Here is a 21,978-nt window from a genome sequence, read left to right as displayed (position 1 = left end):
TAGGGGGATGGGGGATATGGCAAATATCCACGGTCCATTCCAATTTTTGAAAATTTATATGAGCAAATGTCCACGCTGGCGGAAAAGGTATATAAAACTGACTTAAATTTGTTCACGTGGTTTATGGACAGCCCCTATCATTTACCTGATGGAAAGTAACAAAGGATAGGAATGGGAAAAAGGAAAAGATGGGAAATCAGTGGAAAACGCTGGAACATCATGCAAAATAATGAATATGTAAAGAAAACTCAGCCTTTAAATAAGCAGACTTATTCTGCAAAACATTTCCTATGAGAATAGTTGGAAGCTCGGAAATAGAGACATTTTCGAGACAATTTATTGTGTCATGTAATACAATAGCTTTTAACTAACGACCAATTACAATTAAACTAAATGGCTACTTCCCAAAAGATAAGACCCATCAAGGATCAAACCAACCGAGCCATATGCTCACAACACAATACGAAACCAAAACAGCAGGCTCTATCGAATAATTCATTTTTCGATAAGCATAACTTACCATTAGCCTCGGCTACAAAAAGAACTCTGCTTGATATCACTAGAGCTAGTGCACTTTTGCAACTTGAACACACACGGCACCACATGATTCTCACTGTACTGAGTTCACTTTTCACTTTAACATGGGCTGATGTTGGCGCCAACGGCTACTACGAAACTCATGTCAATGAACCAGCTGTCGGTCACCACCAGCGAAACGCGCTCCGGTTGCAGGCTTACAAGTGGCCCAACGGTGTGGTTCCGTATCTATTTGCCGATAGTTGCGACCAGCAGTACCGATCAGCCGTCCTTGATGCGATGAACGTCCTTCATCAAGCCACCTGTGTTCACTTCATTCCGAAGACCACGGAACAGATCGAGCACATACAGTTTGGCAAGTCTGAACTGGGCTGCGGATCGAACATTGGATACCGGCCAGATCAACGTGATCCACTGGAGGTGCTACTGGATGACTTCTGCGTTGGCTTACCGGGCGCCATACAGCATGAACTTCTACATGTCCTGGGGCTGTTCCATGAGCATACCCGACCCGACAGGGACGATTACGTTGAGGTGCTGTGGGATAACATCGAACCAGGTGGATAATATAGGTACGGATATCTTTTTAGCTAGTGATACAAATCATCATATCTCCCTACAGAGTTCCGTCGAAACTTTATCAAGGGTACATGGGACTACATGGAAACGTTCGGATTACCATATGATTTCGGCAGTGTGATGCACTATCCGTCGTATGCCTTTGCAAGGCCAGGTACTACTGAGACTATGGTCTCCAAAGACAACCGTACTGCTCAGCTTGGACAAACTGATGGGGCAAGCGAGTTGGATCTGGAGAAAGTCAGGCGAATGTATAAGTGTGATGGGGTGTCATCTGGCATTTCATTATGAACAGTTAAGTTATGTTGCATGATTTATTGGTGCCTATCGTATAGGAGGAATGCATTAAGACATATATGTATACATAATATATTATATAAATCGATTAAAATTACCGTACGGATCTGTGTATAATTTGAAGTAATCATACTCTAAGTTCTTGAAAAGAATAAAGCTTATGTTTGCAGTTCACATAATATTGTAAAAAAAGATCTATTTACATTCGTGATTTCATCTTTTCTAATAATAGTTGTAGGCATTGTTTCTGGGAATCTATTTGCGAAACTTCTGCTAGGTGCTCAGTATATGAGAGTATTTTTTGCTGTGGAAGAAAAGGAATTAATGTATTAGAAATTTTGCTATTACAGGGTGCGGCAGAAAATAATGCGAAAATTGGTTCTATTTCTTTCAAATCCCATATGAACTGCTCCAAGCAATAATATCAACATTTTCGATTTCAGTTATCATTAAAAGGACCTTTCAAACAAATTTACTGAATGTGTGCTTCATTTTTATTAATAATATCTTCAAGGCGACGCCGGAGCTAAAACACTCCTTTCGAACCTAGTCCTCCGACATCAACTGCCATGTGCATGTTAAGGCTGACGTTAGGGCCTTCACACAAGGGTGCGATGATTTGTAGGCTCGTGCTTCAACACGCCCCAATCGTATAACCCAAAGGATTAAGGTGACTTGCGGTGGCACTCCAATCTCTTTGTAGTTGTACCATAAAAATCATCAACTTAAGATTAGTAGTCGTGAGAAACTTGACTACCAACACCTACCAATCTACAAGGCAGACAAAAATAACCACTTGTTTTGTTAACATCCGACTACCGTAAACATTGCATTAATGTGAACGATTTCAGTCTGAGTTGTACGCAGGTTTACTCAATACGGTTTAACTATGACATAAACTAACGAAATGTGTCCGAAAATCAACAGATTAACTTTGATTTACGTTGATATTTATGTTTTATTTTTTCATGATACTAGATACATATCGTGACATTGTTGCCAGCTGTTCAAACACACCAATAGCATAATTGAAATTTACTGCGTTTTCTTTTTATTTTTCAAGACGTTCCAAAGTAGAATAAGGAAGATATAATTATGAAATTAATAGATAACAGGTTGGAGAGAGATTTTTTTTTTATATTTTACATGTTTTCACTTTGATTTCACAGAATTTCATGTTGACATCACTGCCTGCTGTGATATGCAATGATCAATGACTGCTTGCACATGTGCACTAAATGATTCGATTATTTTGTCAATAAGTAGGTTTAGGTTCAAACTTAGTTCTGATACTTTTGCTTGTGAAATGGTGGTCAGGTTTGGTTTTTTTATAACAAAACTAATGTGATCGGTGCTATTCGCAGTGAGGAGCAGGAGGTGGGTAATTGTAAGATTGTGTTGGTGAGCCGCAGGGTAGCCATTCTGAATGACACCGTAAGAGGCCTTAAGATCCGGACTGCTAGGGGGGCTAAAAATTTTTCGACCAAAATTTCATTTTGTTCTTCTGTCATTGTTGGGTCGATTGGACGTGCGACATGCCGCTTCATAGGAGAAAGACATCGTTATGATCATCGGAGAATTTGGCCTTCACCCAGGGAAGCACGTAGAGGATTACCGGTCTTATGAGCGTTTTGTACATGACACATTTGGTGCGGGTGTTTTCCCGTTATGTTGGGATATGGATACTCGGAAGTAGTGCGTAACGGATGGAGCACCTAAACGACTTCGAATTGATTGATGACGTTGCACTCATCGCTCAACGGCGCTCTGATATGCAGAGTAAGCTCGACGACCTTGCCGAGCGTTCCTCTTCGGCAGGTTTAGTCATCAACGTCAACAAAACCAAATCGTTGCATTTAAACACGATGACCGCTTCAAGTTTCACAGTAGCCGGGCAACCAGTGGAGAAATGTTAGGGCTGGGTCGGCCACATTCTACGTAGGGGCGAAACGACATCTGTAAACAAGCATTAGACTGGAACCCAGCGGGACAGCGCAGCAGAGGCAGACCCAGAGGCTCATGGCGGCGAAGAAATAAAAGAAGTCGAATGAAATCTAACCTGGCAACAGGTTAAAGCGATAGCTGGACATAGCTCAGGATGGAGATCTGTCAAGTCGACCATTTGTACCACCGGAGGTGTACATGATCCATAAGTAAGTAAGTGCGCAACGGTGTAAATTCGGCCATATCGCCAGGCTCGGTACAACACTGAAGCTGACAATATGGCGTCCCTAACCCCGAATCCAAGGTGTCAGACGACCCGTGCCGAGGGGATGACTGGCCTCGGGGTGAAACAATTAGCCAGGTCGTTAACGGAGCCTGTGGAGGTTCCACATAGTGAGGGCTGCTTCGGAGGCAAGCGGGTGGCAGTGGTTGCTTTACCCACACCCCACAAGTGGTGCAAGCGAATGGGAGATAGGGGTATGTACCCGTAATACCCCCAAAGCAAGTAAGCATCGCATGGTACGCATGGTCGGTAGTGTTAGAATGACTGAAGTCTGGTGAGGCCTTGCAGGAGTGTCGGGGGGTGCGACACCTCAGAAATTGGAGACGTGTAAGGTAAGTGGTGTCACTCCGTTGCAGGACGGGGTGACCACCACATTGGTTGAGGACAGTGTTGCATTTTGAACTGAACGCGAGCTAAGAACAGCAAGTGCGTTCTTAAAAACAGAACCTGATCACAGCAATCTTAGATCATCGTTCAAAATTTACATTTGGCTCTTGAACTCCGCGTTCTGATCTAAAAATTGAACGCGTTCAGAATTATGCCAAAGTAAAGTACCTATATTAGGAAAAGTAAAAGTTATATATAAATCATAGCCTATTTTTTCAAGACTGCGCATGATATCGCATGGCAGAAGATTGATGTTATCGAGCTGTTCACTATATCAGTAATGACGGCTAGCAAGTTTAATTTTTTTAATTATCAATAAAACAATAGTTCGAAATTTCCGGATAACAAGATAGTGCAATGATGAGGCTGTTCCTGAAAGGGAGAAAAAACGGCATAAAAAACTCTCAAACGTAACGTATATCAGCAAGCGAGCAAGCCAACATGGAAAGCCGAATAAAGTGAAAAGTCTGTATACTCCATTGCACGGTGACGTCATCACATCGTCTATCTCTTTTCCACCTGTTGAAAATTAGAAAACAACAGGACCAGTACTTGTCAAATTTGACAGGTAATGGTCCTGTTGTTTTCTAATTTTTATCAAGTGGGAAAGAGATAGCAAACATTCGTGCAATGATCTATTGAGATTTTCTATATGTCATTTTTCGGCAATGAGCTAGACTTTACTAAGGGGGCGCAGATCAGCGCTGCGTACCACTAGTTGTCTCTTTCTCTCTCCCGTTGTTCTTATGCAACGCAAATGGTAAATAGTAAATAATAGTAAAGTCTAGCCCCTTGATTTTTCGGTTGTCAGCAATACGGTTGAAGCAGTTACAATCAAATTCAAGTTGATCAAATATGCGATGATGAATCGAATTCAATTATGTTTAATTTGTCAAACAAATTCCTCGAAATGTCTAGCAGCCAAAGCAGCAGCAATGAATTTCTATAATGTGGCACCTTGATTGAGAACTTCAAATTGTAGCTGTCAGTAAAATAACTATTTGAGTAGTACCTTATCCTCTATATATAAGTCAGTAACAGTTCAATCGAAAACTTCAAATAGTTTCAATCAATAGAAAACCGTGTAAAAAACGGGAATTCAAAAATGGAAATTGAGTGGCCACCCTGAACAACATAGAGCTTTCTTTATGTTTGAGTGGAGCAAATTTGCGATTCATTTAGTATTTTGAAGCCATATCCTTTCCTTGAATATGCATTATTATTATTCGGCTTCCATGCTTAAATTGTTGATTGTTAGGGTTTAACTGCTCATAACTTGAATTTCAATATGCAAATTTCTGCTTTTTGAACTATTCAATAAAAAATATGAATATAATTATTATGTTTACCAGAGAGGTACCTATTCGAAGTCCTCGAATGAATACTCATTTATGCGGATTAAACTTAAAAAATTGAGTTTGCTTGCAAAAAGGCAGCCAGACAACACCACTCCAAGCAGGTGTTAACATTGACAAGCTGCTGAGCGAATGACAGAGTTCATACTAGGTACGTTCGTGCAAAGCCTCCTTCGAGTTCAGTTTTTCGATCTGAACGCGTGATTTTCTCATAAGCTCACAGGTTCAGTTCATTTTTTGTGAACGCAAATTGAACGCGTTCAAATGCACCACTGGTTGAGGACTATCTGAGCTTCGAAATGTCAACAGATGGGTACCTCATGCAAGGTACCTGGAACTCTATCTGATGATAGTATCAAAGCCTGGGTAGGTGAGTGTTAGGCACGTGTGACGAGCCGGGTGTTCCACGCTCAAACGATGCACAGGAGGTGAACAAAGTGGAAAAAAATGGTAGATGGGTGTATTACAACCCCCACGGTGCAAGCGACTGAATGTAAGCACAGACAAACAGACATAACACATTGATCATTCACTCATCAAATTCATCGTCGTACATACACTAACGACATCTGTTGTTTTCACTAAGTTGGGCAAATCACGCACCAGATGGCGGTAGTGAGCAAACGTCAAACTCGAGCAAATCCGATGCGTGCGCCACGAGTGATTGATTGGCCAACTAAAGATTATTTAAATTAATTCACGAGTGGTATGTCTGTTTGTCTGTGTCAGAAGAGTGGTGCACAAGTGGAACTTCGAGTTGTCGTGGCAGCCAGTAGTGGTTGGGATTGCAGAAATTCTCCGTGGCCCGCCCCTTCCACTAGCCACAATGTCTGCCACGACAGGACAAAAAGGATGAGTGGGTAAGCCTCGTAGCTCAGGGAGGACCGCATAGGAGCCACAGGGCGGGGTGAGCACCATATTGAATGAGGTCTGTCTATGTTGTGAGATGGCATCATGGGGTACCTCCTGCAGGGTACCCGAAAGATTCTTGCAATCATTCGAGCGGTTTAGGCGCATACTATAGGTTTTAGTAGTTCGGGAGTGGTGATACCATTCCTACACTTCCTGGGTACGCCTCCCCAGGTGTTTGGTTGCAAATTTCCGTTACTTTCGTTCAAACAAACGTGGCGGGTGTGTATCCGGAGTTTTTTCTGGACCCCGTAGCCCGACTTCCATAGATGATGCGCTTTCGTATTTCACGGCTAACTTTATTATCAGCCGTTAGTAAGGATCCAAGGTAGACTACTGCCCAGGCGGGCCCTGTCGCACTCGGTTCCGCCCAAGTACTTTATCTTCGATGCATTCACCACCAGTCCAACTTTTGTTGCTTCAACTTTCAGGCGGGTGTACAATTTTGCCACCTTTGTAAATGCTTGTTTTTTTAATTTTTTAAAGTGTTTTTTTTATTCCACATTAAGTTTAACAATAGTATGAAAGAAAAAGGGTAGCCCAGAGGGGCCGCCCTAACGTGCCAACCAAGGACATCGCCATTAATTATAACTTAACCTAAACTTTTATGACGGGATTTAGTTTCGTGGGGTAGATATCACAGTTTCTGGTGGAAGACATTGTCTCTGGAACTCCTGCGAGTAGTTTCGTTGTGTCCTGGAGCCGGAATACTCTGGTTCTTCTGCGACCTTGAAGTCCAGCAAAGATCATATTTGTGCGCTGTTCTCCAGTGGTACATAGTTTGCCTCTGAAGGATCGAAGTTGATATAAAAGCCTTGCCCTTAAAATCCCCGCCAACATGTTTGCCAAAAACAAAAAATCCTTCAGCCACATTATTCGGAATCCGAAGAAATCGGAAGGAGGCTGAATATGCTCCATTGGTTTCAGATCGATATCCTTCTTTATATAGGAATGAAACAAAAAAATCAATAACGTGATGGCACGTCTTGTTATTAGTTTGGCGTGGGATAATGTTGGGATAGTGTAGGCAGGAAGGAAGACGATCACTGAGGGGTGGATCTTATATTCGAAAAATGTCTCGATGTATGGTGTTCGGCCGATAGGGGCACTAGGCTTCGTAGAACAATCTGGCATCAGTCAAGAAGCAAAAAATGGCTGCCATTACATGGCTCCGTCATCCGCCAGTGCGTCCCGAATACGTAAAGATTTCGAGAGTGGTCGTACTTCAGACATCTGTAGATTAAGTGCTCCACGCTGTTTTCGGTTTCGCAGAGATCACAACGGGACCGGAAGGGACCTCCACCGAAGTTGTGAGAAACCCCTGTGTGGCCGGTCTGGAGCCTCGACATAGCCTGCTGTTCTTTTTGAATAGCTGGATCAATCCAGGAGCCGATGGATCCTTTGACTTTCCTCAAAAACAGTCATCTGCTATTCTGCCGTAATCTGAAAAAGTGACGTATACGCCATTTTTCAAAAATGGTGTTAACGAGTACTACTCATCTCTTTTCTTCTTATTGGCATTACATCCCCACACTGGGACAGAGCCGCCTCGCAGCTTAGTATTCATTAAGCACTTCCACAGTTATTAACTGCGAGGTTTCTAAGCCAGGTTACCATTTTTGCATTCGTATATCATGAGGCTAGCACGATCATACTTTTATGCCCAGGGAAGTCGAGACAATTTCCAATCCGAAAATTGCCTAGACCGGCACCGGGAATCGAACCCAGCCACCCTCAGCATGGTCTTGCTTTGTAGCCGCGCGTCTTACCGCACAGCTAAGGAGAGTACTACTCATCGAGCTCTTTAACAGAAAAATGGAAAACATGCATGTTGTAAAATGGCTGTTACGTCACTTTTCCAGATTACGGCAGTATTGCTCCAAGTTCGAGCCCAGCCCTGGCCGACGACGCTTTTTGTCCATTTCTAAATATTGGCCAGCGGGACGGGGCGGGTGTAAGGTAGTCCCTCGTGTCCGACACTGGCCAGGGCATAGGATTCGGTATTTCCCTTAATGCAGCAGTGGCCGGGGATCATACCTGAAAGGATTCCCTGGATTTAGGGGTGTTTCGGAGTCTCATTTTGAAGGACGGAAATCCGATTTTTTTCATGAATTAATTTGAATAGCGCAATCAATAGAACAACATGAAAGCTAATGATTGCTGATGTTACTTAGGACCTTTTGAAAAGTTAAGCGAGAAATTTGAAATTAAATCCCAGTAGGCTGACAGGGAATTCAAGATTGTTCGAAGGGTGACATAGAATATAAATGAAGAACATTCAGTGTTCGTTTCTTGAGGCGGAAGGACGCTGATTGTTTATCGGCGTCCAGAGCCTGTTTTCCACGGAAAAGGTAGACAAATCGTTTGGATACGACACATTGCACGTTAGTGAAGCTATAGTAGGTAGCCCGCTTTTCCACACTTTCTGTCCTGGCCAGCACATTTTCTGCAGTGCCACGACATCGAAGTTGCGAGGATGTAATTCATCGTAGATTATTCTGTCGCTGTCGAGAGCCGCAACGCAGCATGCTAACAGCAATCGAAGCAACCCATGCTTTTGAATTTTCATTTTGAATTTCTTCAGTTTGTATTCTGATACTGAGTAATAAAGACGTTTTCTAATTGTAGTCTAGTCCAGAGGTTCCCAAACTTTTGGATATGCGACCCACCTAGCAGAATCCCATATTGCTTGCGACCCACCAGGTACCAAACCCAAGTAACATTTTTAGTTTTATAACGCACTTGGTAACCCGTATTTACTCGTATTTAAGGTAAAAGTGACCTTAAAACCATTATAAAACCAAAATGTTACTGGGGAATGATTTTGGGAAATTAGATAAAAATGAGTTCGCGTTAGATTGGACAAATTATAATAAATTGCTTTATATCCCATCATTGTATTAGTCAAAAATTCGTCATTTTTTTGGATTGGATGTGGATTGGTTTTGGATGGAATTTGGATTGAATTTGGGTTGGATTTGGATTGGATTTGAAATTTATTCAGATAGAATTTGAATTGGATTTCAATTTGATTAGTATTGGATTTGGATTAGATTTGGATTGGATTTGAATTATATTTAGATTTGATTTAGATCGGATTCGAATTGGATTAGGATTGGTTTTGGATTGGGTTCGGGGCTTACATTTGGATTGTATAGGACTTCTTTCTACTTGTCCAAATATCGTATAACAAAAAAGGCCAATCATCCAATCATTAGTTAGATCTTAATTCAAAATATGGAATAAATTTGTGGGACAAAATAGTAACAAAATTATGAATTAGGATTTGTCTTTCGCGACCCACCACTGAACAGCCCACGACCCCCCTGGGGGTCGCGACCCACAGTTTGGGAACCTCTTGTCTAGTCAGTACTTTTCAAGTCCTGTCAGATTTGCTCCCACTTGCGCCAACAGGTTATGGGCCTTTGCGACCGGAATCGGAACTGGTGAAGAAAGGAAGCAATCCGTCAAGATGGGGGACAGGCTGGTCTCATTTCCGAAGCTGAATGGCTCCAACTACGACAATTGGAGCTTCCGGATGAAGCTGTTGCTGAGCAAGGAAGGTAACTGGACGGCTGTAGCAGACCCGGAACCGGAACCGGTCACGGCTGCGTGGAAGACCAAGGATGAGCAAGCGCTGGCGTCAATCGGATTGGGCGTAGAGGACAATCAACTAATCCACATAAGGAAGACCAAATCAGCGGCGGAAGCGTGGGAAAAGTTCCACGTGAAGAAGACCTTGACGACGAAAGTTTCGGTGATCAGGAAGATCTTTAGCCTACGCCTGGAGAAGCACGGTGATATGGAAGCGCACGTGTCGAGCCTGGCGGAATTGTTCGAGAAGCTGAATAATTTGCAACCGGAAAAGATCATTGACGACCAGTGACTAGTCGCCATTTTGTTCAGCAGTTTGGCGGAGGAGTACGAGACGTTGGTGACCGCTCTCGAAGCTCGACCGGAGGAGGACCTGACCCTGGACATGGTTAAAGGTAAGCTCATTGACGAGTGGCAGAAGAAGAAGCAGCGCAACGGTGACGGGGACGAGTCTGAATCCGTCCTCTATGCAGATTCCAAGATCGAAAAGGATCGGTGTTTTTTCTGCAAAAAGTTGGGTCATGTGAAGGCAAGCTGTGAAAAATTCCGAGCGTGGAAGGCGTCGAAAGCGAGCGGTGCGGTAACCAAGCAACCGAAGGTGGTATCCAAGCAACACAATGCCAACCACGTTGCGCAGCGTGACAATGACGACAACTATACGTTCCTCACTGGGTGCGCCGATCGGGTGGAAAAGCAGTGGATTTCTTCGGTGCGACTTGCCACATTGCAAATTACCGGGAATTTTTTGAGAATCTGGACGAAGCCGCAACTGAAGACGTTTGGGTGGGCAACGGTACGAAAGCTCGTTCGAAAGGTCGCGGATCTGGACAGATTACCTTGATCAATGTTGCTGGCCGGCGGCGTGAAGTTCCCATAAAGTGTGCGTTATACGTTCCAGAAATAAAGTCAAATTTGCTATCCGTGAAGCGGCTGGAGCAATGGGGATTTGTCGTCATCTTCGATGCGAGCGGAGCCAGGATCATGAGAGGTGAGAAAGTGTGTGCAACGGCGAAATCCGTTGGAAACTTGTTTATATTGCGCCAACCAACCGAACGTGTATCCATGGCATCGACGACTGACGACTGCGTGCATGCATGGCATCGACGGTTGGGCCATCGTGACTGTGAAGCAATTTTGAAGCTGCAAACCGTGGCTGACGGCGTAAAAGTGAAGAATTGCAGCTGCACCGATGCTTGTGAAGTATGTATTGAAGGCAAAATGAACAGAACACCATTTCCGAAGGCGTCAGAAACTACATCGTCGGCTGTGATGGATCTGGTTCATACCGACGTCTGTGGGCCAATGCGAACCACGACACTGGGCGGAAGGCGGTATGTCATCACGTTCATCGATGACTACAGTAAGTTCACGGTGGTCTATTTGATGCGTCAGAAATCCGAAGCGCCCGAGAAAGTCAAGGAAAACGTCGAAATGGCCAAGACGAAGTTCGGAAAGAAACCCAAGATTTTGCGGTCCGATCATGGTGGTGAGTACACCGGCAAGACGTTTCAAGCGTTCCTCGAGCAAAACGGCATTGTTGGTCAACTGACGGCACCGTATCCCCCACAGCAAAATGGGGTGGCCGAACGGAAGAATCGGTACCTTGTCGAAATGGCCAGGTGGATGCTCATCGACGGAAACCTGAACAACCGTTTCTGGGGAGAAGCGGTAAGGACGGCCAACTACATGCTGAACAGACTGCCGTCGCGGTCCATCAGCGGCACACCATATAAACGGTGGCACGGGAAGAAGCCCAATCTCGGATACATCCAGCGGTTTGGCGTGGACGCGTACTATCTTGTGCAAAATGCGAAGCGCGGGAAGCTGAATCACAAGGCCATCAAGCAAAGATTCGTCGGATACAGCGAGGTGTCAAAGACGTACCGCCTGGTCGACGAAGCAACATGGAAGGTAACTATAAGTCGAGATGTTAAATTTTTGAATTCTTGCGTGGCCGGTCCAGGCCGGGTGGAATAAAATCTGGTTGTTCCATCGATCACTTTCCAACGGGTGAAGCCAACCGATGAACAAATCGAATCCGATGACGACGAGGTCTGGGATGTCCCAGATGAACTGGATGAGTCAAGCGATGATGAAGTTGAGCCGCAAATCGGCGGCGCGCGTGCGGCGGTAGATACGCCCCGAAGATCGATGAGACCGAACCTTGGTGTAATGCCAAAGGGGTATGCGTGCAGTGCACAAACTTCGGTTCAGGAGGAGCCGGAAACATTGAAGTAAGCCTTGTCCAGCCCGAATAGCACCGAGTGGCGCAAAGTGATGAAGGAAGAACTGGCGTCAACGCAAACGAACGATGCCTGGGAACGATGACAAAGCCAGGTTGGTGGCGCTGGGGTTCAACCAGCGACACGAGACGGACTATGGAGAAGTTTTCGCACCCGTTGTGCGACACGCCACGTTTCGCACTTTGATGTCTGTAGCTGCCAAGAAGAAGATGTGTGTCAAGCAATTCGACGTCAAGACGGCGTTCCTAAACGGCAATCTTGAGGAGATCTTCATGAAGCAACCTCCAGGGTTTGTCGTCAGCGGCGAGGAAAGCAAGGTATGCCGTTTGAAGAAATACTTGTATGGGCTTAAGCAAGCGGCCCGTGCCTGGAATCAGCGTCTTCATGAGGTTCTGGTAGCGGAAGTTGCGAGAGTTGCGAGGCAGATCCCTGCCTGTAGATATAGGAGCCGAGTCGGTAGCAACTGGTGCCACGTTCTCGTCTATGTTGACGATCTCATAGTGGCGAGTGAAGATGAGCGCATCATTGGTGCGTTGAAGATACTGCTGCAGAAGAATTTCCAAATCACCAGTCTCGGCGACGTCAAGTTGTACTTAGGAATCGAAGTTAGTCGGGACCAAAACGGAGATTTCTTCATCAGCCAGCGGAGGTATATCGAGGACGTTGTCCGTTCTGTCGGCCTACAGGACGCAAAAGTGTCCACCGTGCCAATCGATCCTGGATATTGTAAGATAGAAGAGGACGGCAATCTGCTCCCAAACAATTTGGAGTACCAGAAGGTAGTTGGACAGTTACTGTATTTCTCAGTCAACAGCAGACCTGACATCGCAGCGGCAATCTCGATCCTGAGTCGTAAGGTGAGTTGTCCAAAACAACGTGACTGGGACGAGCTGAAGCGAACAGTACGCTACTTGAAGAGGACGGCGGACTTGAACCTTCGTTTGAGCAGCAGTGATGATTCGTCCGGTCTGATCGGTTTTGCCGATGCCGATTGGGCGGAATGTCGCACCGATCGGAAATCCAACAGCAGATACGTGTTCCAGTACTGTGGAGGCACAATATCGTGGGCTTGCCGGAAGCAAACCTGCGTCTCTTTGTCTACAGCAGAAGCGGAGTTTGTAGCCCTTTCCAAAGCATCCCAGGAGGCGGTTCGGCTGCAAAGATTGTTGGAGGACCTAGGTAACGAAGATATTAGTACATGAAGATAACCAGAGCTGTTTGAAGATGCTGGACTCCGAAAAGTTCAGCAACCGTACGAAGCACATTTCGACTAAATATCACTATGCCAAGGACTTGAAAACGAAAGGAGCTGTTCGGTACGAGTACTGTCCGACCGAAAGGATGGCAGCGGATCTTCTAACGAAGCCAATCTCGAGGTTGCGGTTGGAGGTACTTCGCCAGCAATGTGGCCTACAGCAGTAGCGTTGAGGAGTGTCGAGAGTATGCAACGCAGCATGCTAACAGCAATCGAAGCAACCCATGCTTTTGAATTTTCATTTTGAATTTCTTCAGTTTGTATTCTGATACTGAGTAATAAAGACGTTTTCTAATTGTAGTCTAGTCAGTACTTTTCAATCACACAAAACGCGTGTTGTGTCCAAAAAAACCATAAGTGTTGTGTCCAGTCTTGCGTCGCGTTTTGTGTGTGTGATACAGTTCTTACGTTAGCACAAATCTCAAAAAATGAGTGAGTACTTTTCAAGTCCAGTCCGATTTGCTCCCACTTGGGCCAACAGTCGCAACCTGTAATTTGTGATTTTACAGGCTCGGAGGGCCGTCGTGTCAAGGTCTGTTTAGCGTCCCACCTAACACCGAAACTTGGGCTTGTGCTTTGGCGGAGTCTTGGCTTGGTTTTTGCGGAGTCTGCTTGCGGATACATGCGGCTTTTTAAAGAGGTTTTTAACAGAGCCCACCGCCAATTCCCACCACATTCTAGGCAGGCACCACAACTTGCAGTTGACCTCAGGAGGGATCGTCAAGCCCTCGGACATAGTCCCTGCTGTCCCGCAGCCCTGGTAGAGGGTGTGATTACCTCTAAACGTTCGCACCATTGATCCCTTCCAACAAACCCTCTGCAGCGCTACGATGCCGAATCCGCGGTCCTTATGCTGTTTGCTTGATGTTTTAATTCGATGTTTTAATTGGAAATGCGCATAGTATTTTTTCGTATGTTTCTAACTGAATCCTGACAAATGCGTATTTTCTGTATGCTAGAACATTAAAAACGCCTGTTTCTTGTTTAGATTAGCAATTCACGTAATGGGAAAGCTACAGGTAAGTAGTTGTAAATAAATAACAAAATGCAAGCTGTCCAAAGTAACCTGGAATGCCTGGGATCATATTACCCCAGAGCACAAACATAGGGTTTAAGTAACATAGGTACTTACCAGCTGCTTCGCATCCAACGCATTCCTATTTTTAACCGCCAGATTCCATAGATTGTACGTCAGCGTGAACATGCGATCCACAGTCAAGTCCGCACCAGTGATAATCTTCAGAAACAGATCCAGTGCCAGCTGGCTCTGCTGTCGAATGGCATTAGATTCGAGAAGCTGTTTCAGTATTTGTAGCAGTTCATCACACACCTCGCAGCTGATGGTGTGGATCTCAGCCAGAAACTTGGGATCCGATCCGTACAGCTCGTCGTTGGAAATCACGTTCACTATGTGATAGGGATAGACTTCTTGGGCGGCGACTGACAGGAAATCCAGAACATGAAGGTATATTGAGGAGAGGGTTTCGTAGTTGGAATCAAAAGGATATTTCTTAATGACTTCTAGTAAGAGTCGCAAAAGATATAGCACTCCTTGGGTAGGATTGTCAGGCACAATAACGAGCGTGGAAAGGAAATTCATCAGGAAGGATTTGAGGAAGGGTTCACTCGATTGGGTTTTACCGTCTTGCTCAAAAGTCCGAGGAATTTCTGGGATGAGATTGAGAGCCGCTTCAAAGCAAGAGTCTGCCTGCTGTAAGCAGACATTCAGCAGAGCTACCTGACCAGATTGGAGGTATAGTTCCATTCGGGTGTTGACGTCTATGATAGAAGGAATAGTGATAAAACAATAGGCAGCACAAGCCTTAACGAAGGCGGCCGTTTTGTTCGTGTGCTGGCCTTTTACGATGCGCCGAGTGCTGGTTGCCAGTCGATTGACGCAGTGAATCAATGTCGAGTACACGTGGTCTAAATTTGAGAATGCAGAGCGAGCCTCGACATAGAAAGAAAGCTGTTGCTCGAAGTCTCGCCCAAAATCGACTTTTCGTATAAAGTGGCTGATCAAGTTGCTTATCTGCCGACGCTCATCTTCACTTGTTAAAGCACTGCAACATATAAACATACAAATTTGTAAAAATAGAATTTCACAATGAATTACTGTTAAAGGCGGTGTGTTAAGACTAGTAAATGAGACGTATTTCATATAGTATTTCATTTTGATTTTTATGTTTATCTGCTTTTACCAAATGAGAAATCTCTGCAAGTCTTTGTACACGGCACGATGAACGACGAGGATACTTACTTCACGGAATCGTTCAGAACCTTGCTTATATACATAAGAGCATTTGTGACAACTGGATCCGAAATGTATGCCTCAGTACATGCAGTTCTATAACTATTAAGAATACTCTTACAGACGTCCAACTTGATAGATTCCTTCTGGAACAGATCTAACATCGGCAAAAAATTATCCTGCAACGTCAGAAACACATGTGCTTAGCTTCTCCTGATTGAAGATTCAATGTTTCAGCTTACCAGCGCCAAAACTCCATGAATATCTTGAGCGTTGGAAACTATCTTGTCGGCAATAACCTGCAGTTCATGGTAGTGCTGCTCGTATGCTCGATTGGGAGTCATGTGATACAATATATCGCCCATCAACGCATTGAGCTCGCGAAGCTGCAAAATTAATTGAATTTATAGTAAGGTATTTTGTAAACAACAAGCAAAAAAGGAAGTTCGATTTCACTTAATTTTCATTCTAATATAGTGCCGTATTTTTTATATAGTGAGAGGAAAATGAGTTACCTAAATTGATCTATCATACATATATTTAAAAAAATCTATATTTTATCATTCAAAAGAGGATATTAACCAAATACATTCATTGATTAATTCTACTTACCCCAAAATGATGACTCGTATACTGGGCCCACATCTCCGCGCACTGAATGTATTCTTCTGTGTTACCCATAGCGCTGATTGTCCGCCAGGCTGCATTCAGTACCAGTGCCCTCTGTTCGGCTGGCGGAGCAGTTTGACTCAAAATGCTACCCAAATTACGCAACAAATGTCCTCGTGATAAACCTTCCACTGAAATGGTAGATAGGATCTCCACAAACGGCACGGCACGAAGGGCAATAAAATCGGGTCGGAAGGACTGCATTATAGATTGCATAAGCAGGGCCGGGTGTTTCTTGTCGCGACATCTTTTCAAGACATCATCCAACTCGGCATCGGTACTCAAAATCGTGACACCCTGCATGAGCCAGTCCAGAGCCGGCAAAAACAGGGAAACATACCCACAGAGGCTGATGCGATGCTTTGAGATATCAGCTCGGATTCCCCCGTTTAGGATGGTGTGGTAAATTGTGAGCACATCGTTCAAGTTCTCTTTAATATAGTCGCGATCTGTGGTTATAGCCATCCCCACTCTGCATAGATAACACCGGGCGTAAATATTCACCAGAGGATCTCCAACGCCTCGGATCATTTGAGTCAACCGCATCAGTATTGAACTGAATTCATTGGATGTCAGAAATCGATAGCTTTTCAATATAGCCATTTCGACATACAATCTGAAAAATATATATTAATATTTTATAATGAATTATTATAAAATCATGTAAATTTTTACCTTGGCAGTAGTTCCCGAATAGATGCTATTTTATAGAACCAATTCTGGCATGTTTCCTTAGCCGACTCCGGCACCATATCTGGAGAGAAATTCTCCGATAGAGCCGTTAGACCTCGACCACCTGATTTGATCGATTCTCGTGATTTTACAAGCAGCCGTTCGTACACAAGTTTTCCAAAGATGTCCAAAATATCCGTGATTAAAACAAATTTCGATGGGTAAAATTGAATGACTGAAGTATCCGCCAAAAGTTTTGAACACTGAATTGCAATTTTCAGGGCTTTCACCCGTTGATCTGTATTCCATGCCTGCACTAACTCATGGTTTAACTGTTCTATTTTAATTACGTATTCTTGCTGTGACAAATCAAGCATTTGTCGAACGGTTCCGTCCTCAAATTCATCCAACTGCTCCAACCGATGCTTTACCTTTTCCGACATTGTCGTTTGCGATTTAATGGTTTCGCCACCATTAAGAAAGCTAGTCACTATGGACAACTTCTCGTTGGTCGTATACTTGTTCAGAATGGCACTTCTCCTTCCAGCCCAAGGTTCAATCAAATCCATTTCTAAAAGATTGGAAACTTCTTTCTTTTTGGACTTAGCACCGGAGGACGACACATTCAAAGCTCCTTCGAACTCGGCCGCCATCTGTGATAGTGGATCCTGCGCCGAATCCTGTCGTGCAAATTGGCTCAACGGATCCGATCCGTCCAGTGCCAAACTGAGCGGATCCAGCGAAATGGTTGATGACGACCCGCTGTTACTCTCACTGATGATGCTGTTGACCGGCTTCATGCGAGTTCCCTTGCTCTCCAAAACCGTGATAGTGGATTGCTTCAAAGGGTGATCGAACACCTTGAATTGGTCCAAATAGCGCCGACATTCGTCCTGATTGCGCCGGATACATCTCCTAGGAGGTGAAACAGACAAGATTCGGAAACCGCCACATTTAAGTCACACACTAATTTATTTTCTCATAATTTTACATACCATTCTGCGGACATCTTTTCGGTACTGTGTCACAAATTTACTATTATTATTTGCACTCGACTTCAATTCGACAAAGTTATTCGTTAAAGGAAACAACAACAATGTTTAATAGAGTTAATCAGATCGTTTTTAGTTTTAAACAAATTAATTTCCTATAAAAATGCAGTTTTGCATTCCGTAACTAAACAACTGTCAATGTTCAGCCACAGCCGCTTCAGCTGTTCGGGTTTCCGTTATCAACAAACAGCTAACGGAGTAAGGTACTAGAATGTTAACGTGAATAATGTCAGTAGTACTAGATCATAGATGAAAATAAAGCACGGCGTTTGAATATAGAGCTTCATTGCTAAAAAATATTATCAATTTCCCACCTTATCGGCCGCGACGATTTGAAATCGTCGCAAAGCAAATCGTCGCCAGCAAAAATGGCCTGTCAGATCAACTGTGAACAAAATTGTTTGATTTCAATAATCACATTATTTCCCAAAATTCAGTACTATTTTTCATGCATATTTTCATAATTTGGCTTTGAACTACCACAGATTGAAAATAATGATATTGGCGACGATTTAAAAGGTACTTAAAAAGTGATCGGCGCGTTTTGTTACCAGGAAACTGACAATACCAAAACTTTTATCGTCCGTGTTTGTGCTTCTGGGTTTCAGGTCTGTCTTGGGTCTGTACTCGGATTCTGATGGTTTTTCCGCAAACGGGACCTTTAAGTGGTCTTGTTGTGTATAGGTAATCACGCCTATCTAGAGAGTAGGAGGTTGAGGGTTCGAGTCCCTCCAAGACACGTTGATTCTTTTTTGCAAATTTCATATCAATTTGGCACGGCAAATGCTGGGTAAAGCGTACCATTGGTACATCGCGTACCTGAAGGAATAAAATAGACCCCATCTCGCGGTCCTTAGCCTCTTACCCAGCAACTCCTATCCCTACCTCCCCGCGGTGCTGGCCGGGATACGAGCAACCTTAGGGAAGATCGGGTAACCAACCCCGGTGGGAACTATGGTCGTATGCTGACAGGGAAGGGGGGGGTTGCTCCTCTCCGGAGGTGCAAATCTTATTGAGCGTCTGTTCTCCATGTCAGGATCGGCTCACAACAGCGTCTGTTCTCCATGTTAGGGGCGGCTGATCATCGTCCGAGTGCCAGCGAGGGACTCTAAGTGAAACTGTGCACCATGGTCCACCGGAAATAAGGAGGAATGGTCCTCCGGAAATTTAGGGGGTTTGGTGTCAGGCCATGCAAGCCAGCCTTTAAAAAATCTTAAGCAACGAACAATCAACAAGAGAGTACGGACCGGAACCATCGGCGAAGACCACTGCGACGAAAAGGGACTAGCGATTGGAAACTCGGTTCGTGGAACTGCAAATCTCTCAACTTCATCGGGAGCACACGCATACTCGCCGATGTGCTCAAGGACCGTGGATTCGGCATCGTAGCGCTGCAGGAGGTTTGTTGGAAGGGATCAATGGTGCGAACGTTTAGAGGTAATCATACCATCTATCAGAGCTGCGGCAACACACACGAGCTGGGAACAGCTTTCATAGTGATGGGCGATATGCAAAGGCGCGTGATCGGGTGGTGGCCGATCAATGAAAGAATGTGCAAGTTGAGGATCAAAGGCCGGTTCTTCAACTTCAGCATAATCAACGCCCATAGCCCACACTCCGGAAGCACTGATGATGATAAGGACGCATTCTACGCGCAGCTGGAACGTGAGTACGACAGCTGCCCAAGCCACGACGTCAAAATCATCATAGGAGATTTGAACGCTCAGGTTGGCCAAGAGGAGGAGTTTAGACCGACTATTGGAAAGTTCAGCGCTCACCGGCTGACGAACGAAAACGGCCTACGACTAATTGATTTCGCCGCCTCCAAGAATATGGCCATTCGCAGCACCTACTTCCAACACAGCCTCCCGTATCGGTACACCTGGAGATCACCACTGCAGACAGAATCACAAATCGACCACGTTCTGATTGATGGACGGCACTTCTCCGACATTATCGACGTCAGAACATATCGTGGCGCTAACATCGACTCTGACCACTATCTGGTGATGGTTAAACTGCGCCCAAAACTATCCGTCATCAACAATGTTCGGTACCGACGACCGCCGCGGTACGACCTAGAGCGACTGAAGCAACCTGATGTCGCCACTGCATACGCGCAGCATCTCAAGGCAGCGTTGCCGGAAGAGGGTGAGCTCGATGGGGCCCTCTTGAGGACTGCTGGAATACAGTCAAAGCAGCCATTAACGACGCAGCGGAGAACAACGTCGGGTATATGGGTCGAAGTCGACGGAACGATTGGTTCGACGAAGAGTGCAGACAGATTCTGGAGGAGAAGGACGCAGCGCGGGCGGTCGCGCTGCAGCAAGGTACCCGGCAGAACGTGGAACGTTATAGACGGAAGCGGAGACAGCAGACTCGCCTTTTTCAGGAGAAGAAACGCCGCCTGGAAGAAGCGGAGTGCGAGGAGATGGAACAGCTGTGCCGTTCTCAAGATACACGCAAGTTCTATCAGAAGCTCAACGCATCCCGCAAAGGCTTCGTGCCGCGAGCCGAAATGTGCCGGGATAAGGATGGGAGCATCTTGACGGACGAACGTGTGGTGATCGAAAGGTGGAAGCAGCACTACGAGGAACATCTAAATGGCGCTGAGAGTACAGGCAGTGAAAGTCAAGGCAGCGGAGGAGATGACTACGTCAGTTCAGCGGACGATGGAAGCCAACCAGCCCCCACCTTGAGGGAAGTTAAGGATGCCATTCAACAGCTAAAGACCAATAAAGCAGCTGGTAAGGATGGTATCGGAGCTGAGCTCATCAAGATGGGCCCGGAAAAGCTGGCCACTTGCCTGCACAAACTGATAGTCAGAATCTGGGAAACCGAACAGCTACCGGAGGAGTGGAAGGAAGGGGTTATATGCCCCATCTACAAGAAAGGCGACAAACTGGAGTGTGAGAACTTTCGAGCGATCACCATCCTTAATGCCGCCTACAAAGTGATATCCCAGATCATCTTCCGTCGTCTGTCACCATTAGTGAACGAGTTCGTGGGAAGTTATCAAGCCGGCTTCGTTGACGGCCGCTCGACAACGGACCAGATCTTTACTGTACGGCAAATCTTCCTTCAAAAATGCCGTGAATATCAGGTCCCAACGCACCATCTGTTCGTTGATTTCAAGGCGGCATACGACAGTATAGACCGCGTAGAGCTATGGAAAATTATGGACGAGAACAGCTTCCCTGGGAAGCTTACCAGACTGATCAAAGCAACGGTGGATGGTGTGCAAAACTGTGTGAAGATTTCGGGCGAACACTCCAGTTCGTTCGAATCGCGCCGGGGACTAAGACAAGGTGACGGACTTTCGTGCCTGTTGTTCAACATTGCGCTAGAAGGTGTCATGCGGAGAGCCGGGTGTAACAGCCGGGGTACGATTTTCAACAGATCCAGTCAATTTATTTGCTTCGCGGATGACATGGACATTGTCGGCCGAACATTTGCAAAGGTGGCAGAACTGTACACCCGCCTGAAACGTGAAGCAACAAAAGTTGGACTGGTGGTGAATGCGTCAAAGACAAAGTACATGCTTGTGGGCGGAACCGAGCGCGACAGGGCCCGCCTGGGAAGCAGTGTTACGATAGACGGGGATACCTTCGAGGTGGTCGAGGAATTCGTCTACCTCGGATCCTTGCTAACGGCTGACAACAACGTTAGTCGTGAAATAAGAAGGCGCATCATCTGTGGAAGTCGGGCCTACTACGGGCTCCAGAAGAAACTGCGGTCGAAAAAGATTCGCCACCGCACCAAATGTGTCATGTACAAGACGTTAATAAGACCGGTAGTCCTCCACGGACATGAAACATGGACAATGCTCGAGGAGGACTTGCAAGCACTCGGAGTATTCGAGAGACGGGTGCTTAGGACCATCTTTGGCGGTGTGCAAGAAGACGGTGTGTGGCGGCGAAGAATGAACCATGAGCTCGCCCAACTCTACGG

At 45.3% G+C, this 21,978-nt stretch overlaps 2 protein-coding genes across 2 annotated transcripts; one reads left to right on the top strand and one right to left on the bottom strand.

Annotated features, from left to right (window-relative positions):
- Nucleotides 1-586: 586 nt before the first annotated feature.
- Nucleotides 587-1,540, top strand: LOC134219155 (zinc metalloproteinase nas-14-like). The gene is made up of 2 exons (XM_062697859.1): nucleotides 587-1,096; nucleotides 1,160-1,540. Exons 1-2 carry the CDS (start codon nucleotides 604-606, stop codon nucleotides 1,405-1,407), a joined length of 741 nt encoding a protein of 246 aa, XP_062553843.1. The 5' UTR covers nucleotides 587-603; the 3' UTR covers nucleotides 1,408-1,540.
- LOC134219154 (VPS35 endosomal protein sorting factor-like) lies at nucleotides 1,417-18,189 on the bottom strand. Its single transcript, XM_062697858.1, has 7 exons — nucleotides 17,971-18,189; nucleotides 16,979-17,890; nucleotides 16,247-16,919; nucleotides 15,877-16,020; nucleotides 15,644-15,813; nucleotides 14,516-15,446; nucleotides 1,417-1,717 (listed from the first exon to the last, which is right to left on the bottom strand). The coding sequence occupies exons 1-7, from the start codon at nucleotides 17,982-17,984 to the stop codon at nucleotides 1,613-1,615; spliced, it is 2,949 nt and encodes a 982-aa protein (XP_062553842.1). The 5' UTR covers nucleotides 17,985-18,189; the 3' UTR covers nucleotides 1,417-1,612.
- Nucleotides 18,190-21,978: the final 3,789 nt, after the last annotated feature.

Source organism: Armigeres subalbatus, chromosome 3 (assembly GCF_024139115.2).
Source record: "Armigeres subalbatus isolate Guangzhou_Male chromosome 3, GZ_Asu_2, whole genome shotgun sequence".
Classification (NCBI taxonomy): Eukaryota; Metazoa; Arthropoda; class Insecta; order Diptera; family Culicidae; genus Armigeres; species Armigeres subalbatus.
This window is presented reverse-complemented; position numbering and strand designations above follow the sequence as displayed.

Bases quoted from the DNA above. Each gene is read 5' to 3' on its own strand.
- LOC134219155 (XM_062697859.1), top strand. From the start codon at position 604: ATGATTCTCACTGTACTGAGTTCACTTTTCACTTTAACATGGGCTGAT. The intron at 1,097-1,159 runs GTGGATAATATA...ATCTCCCTACAG, and splicing joins GTGGGATAACATCGAACCAG to AGTTCCGTCGAAACTTTATC.
- LOC134219154 (XM_062697858.1), bottom strand. The intron at 15,447-15,643 runs GTAAGTATCCTC...TATATGTTGCAG, and splicing joins GTTCTGAACGATTCCGTGAA to TGCTTTAACAAGTGAAGATG. The intron at 1,718-14,515 runs GTAAGTACCTAT...TTTCTTCCACAG, and splicing joins CGTTGGATGCGAAGCAGCTG to CAAAAAATACTCTCATATAC.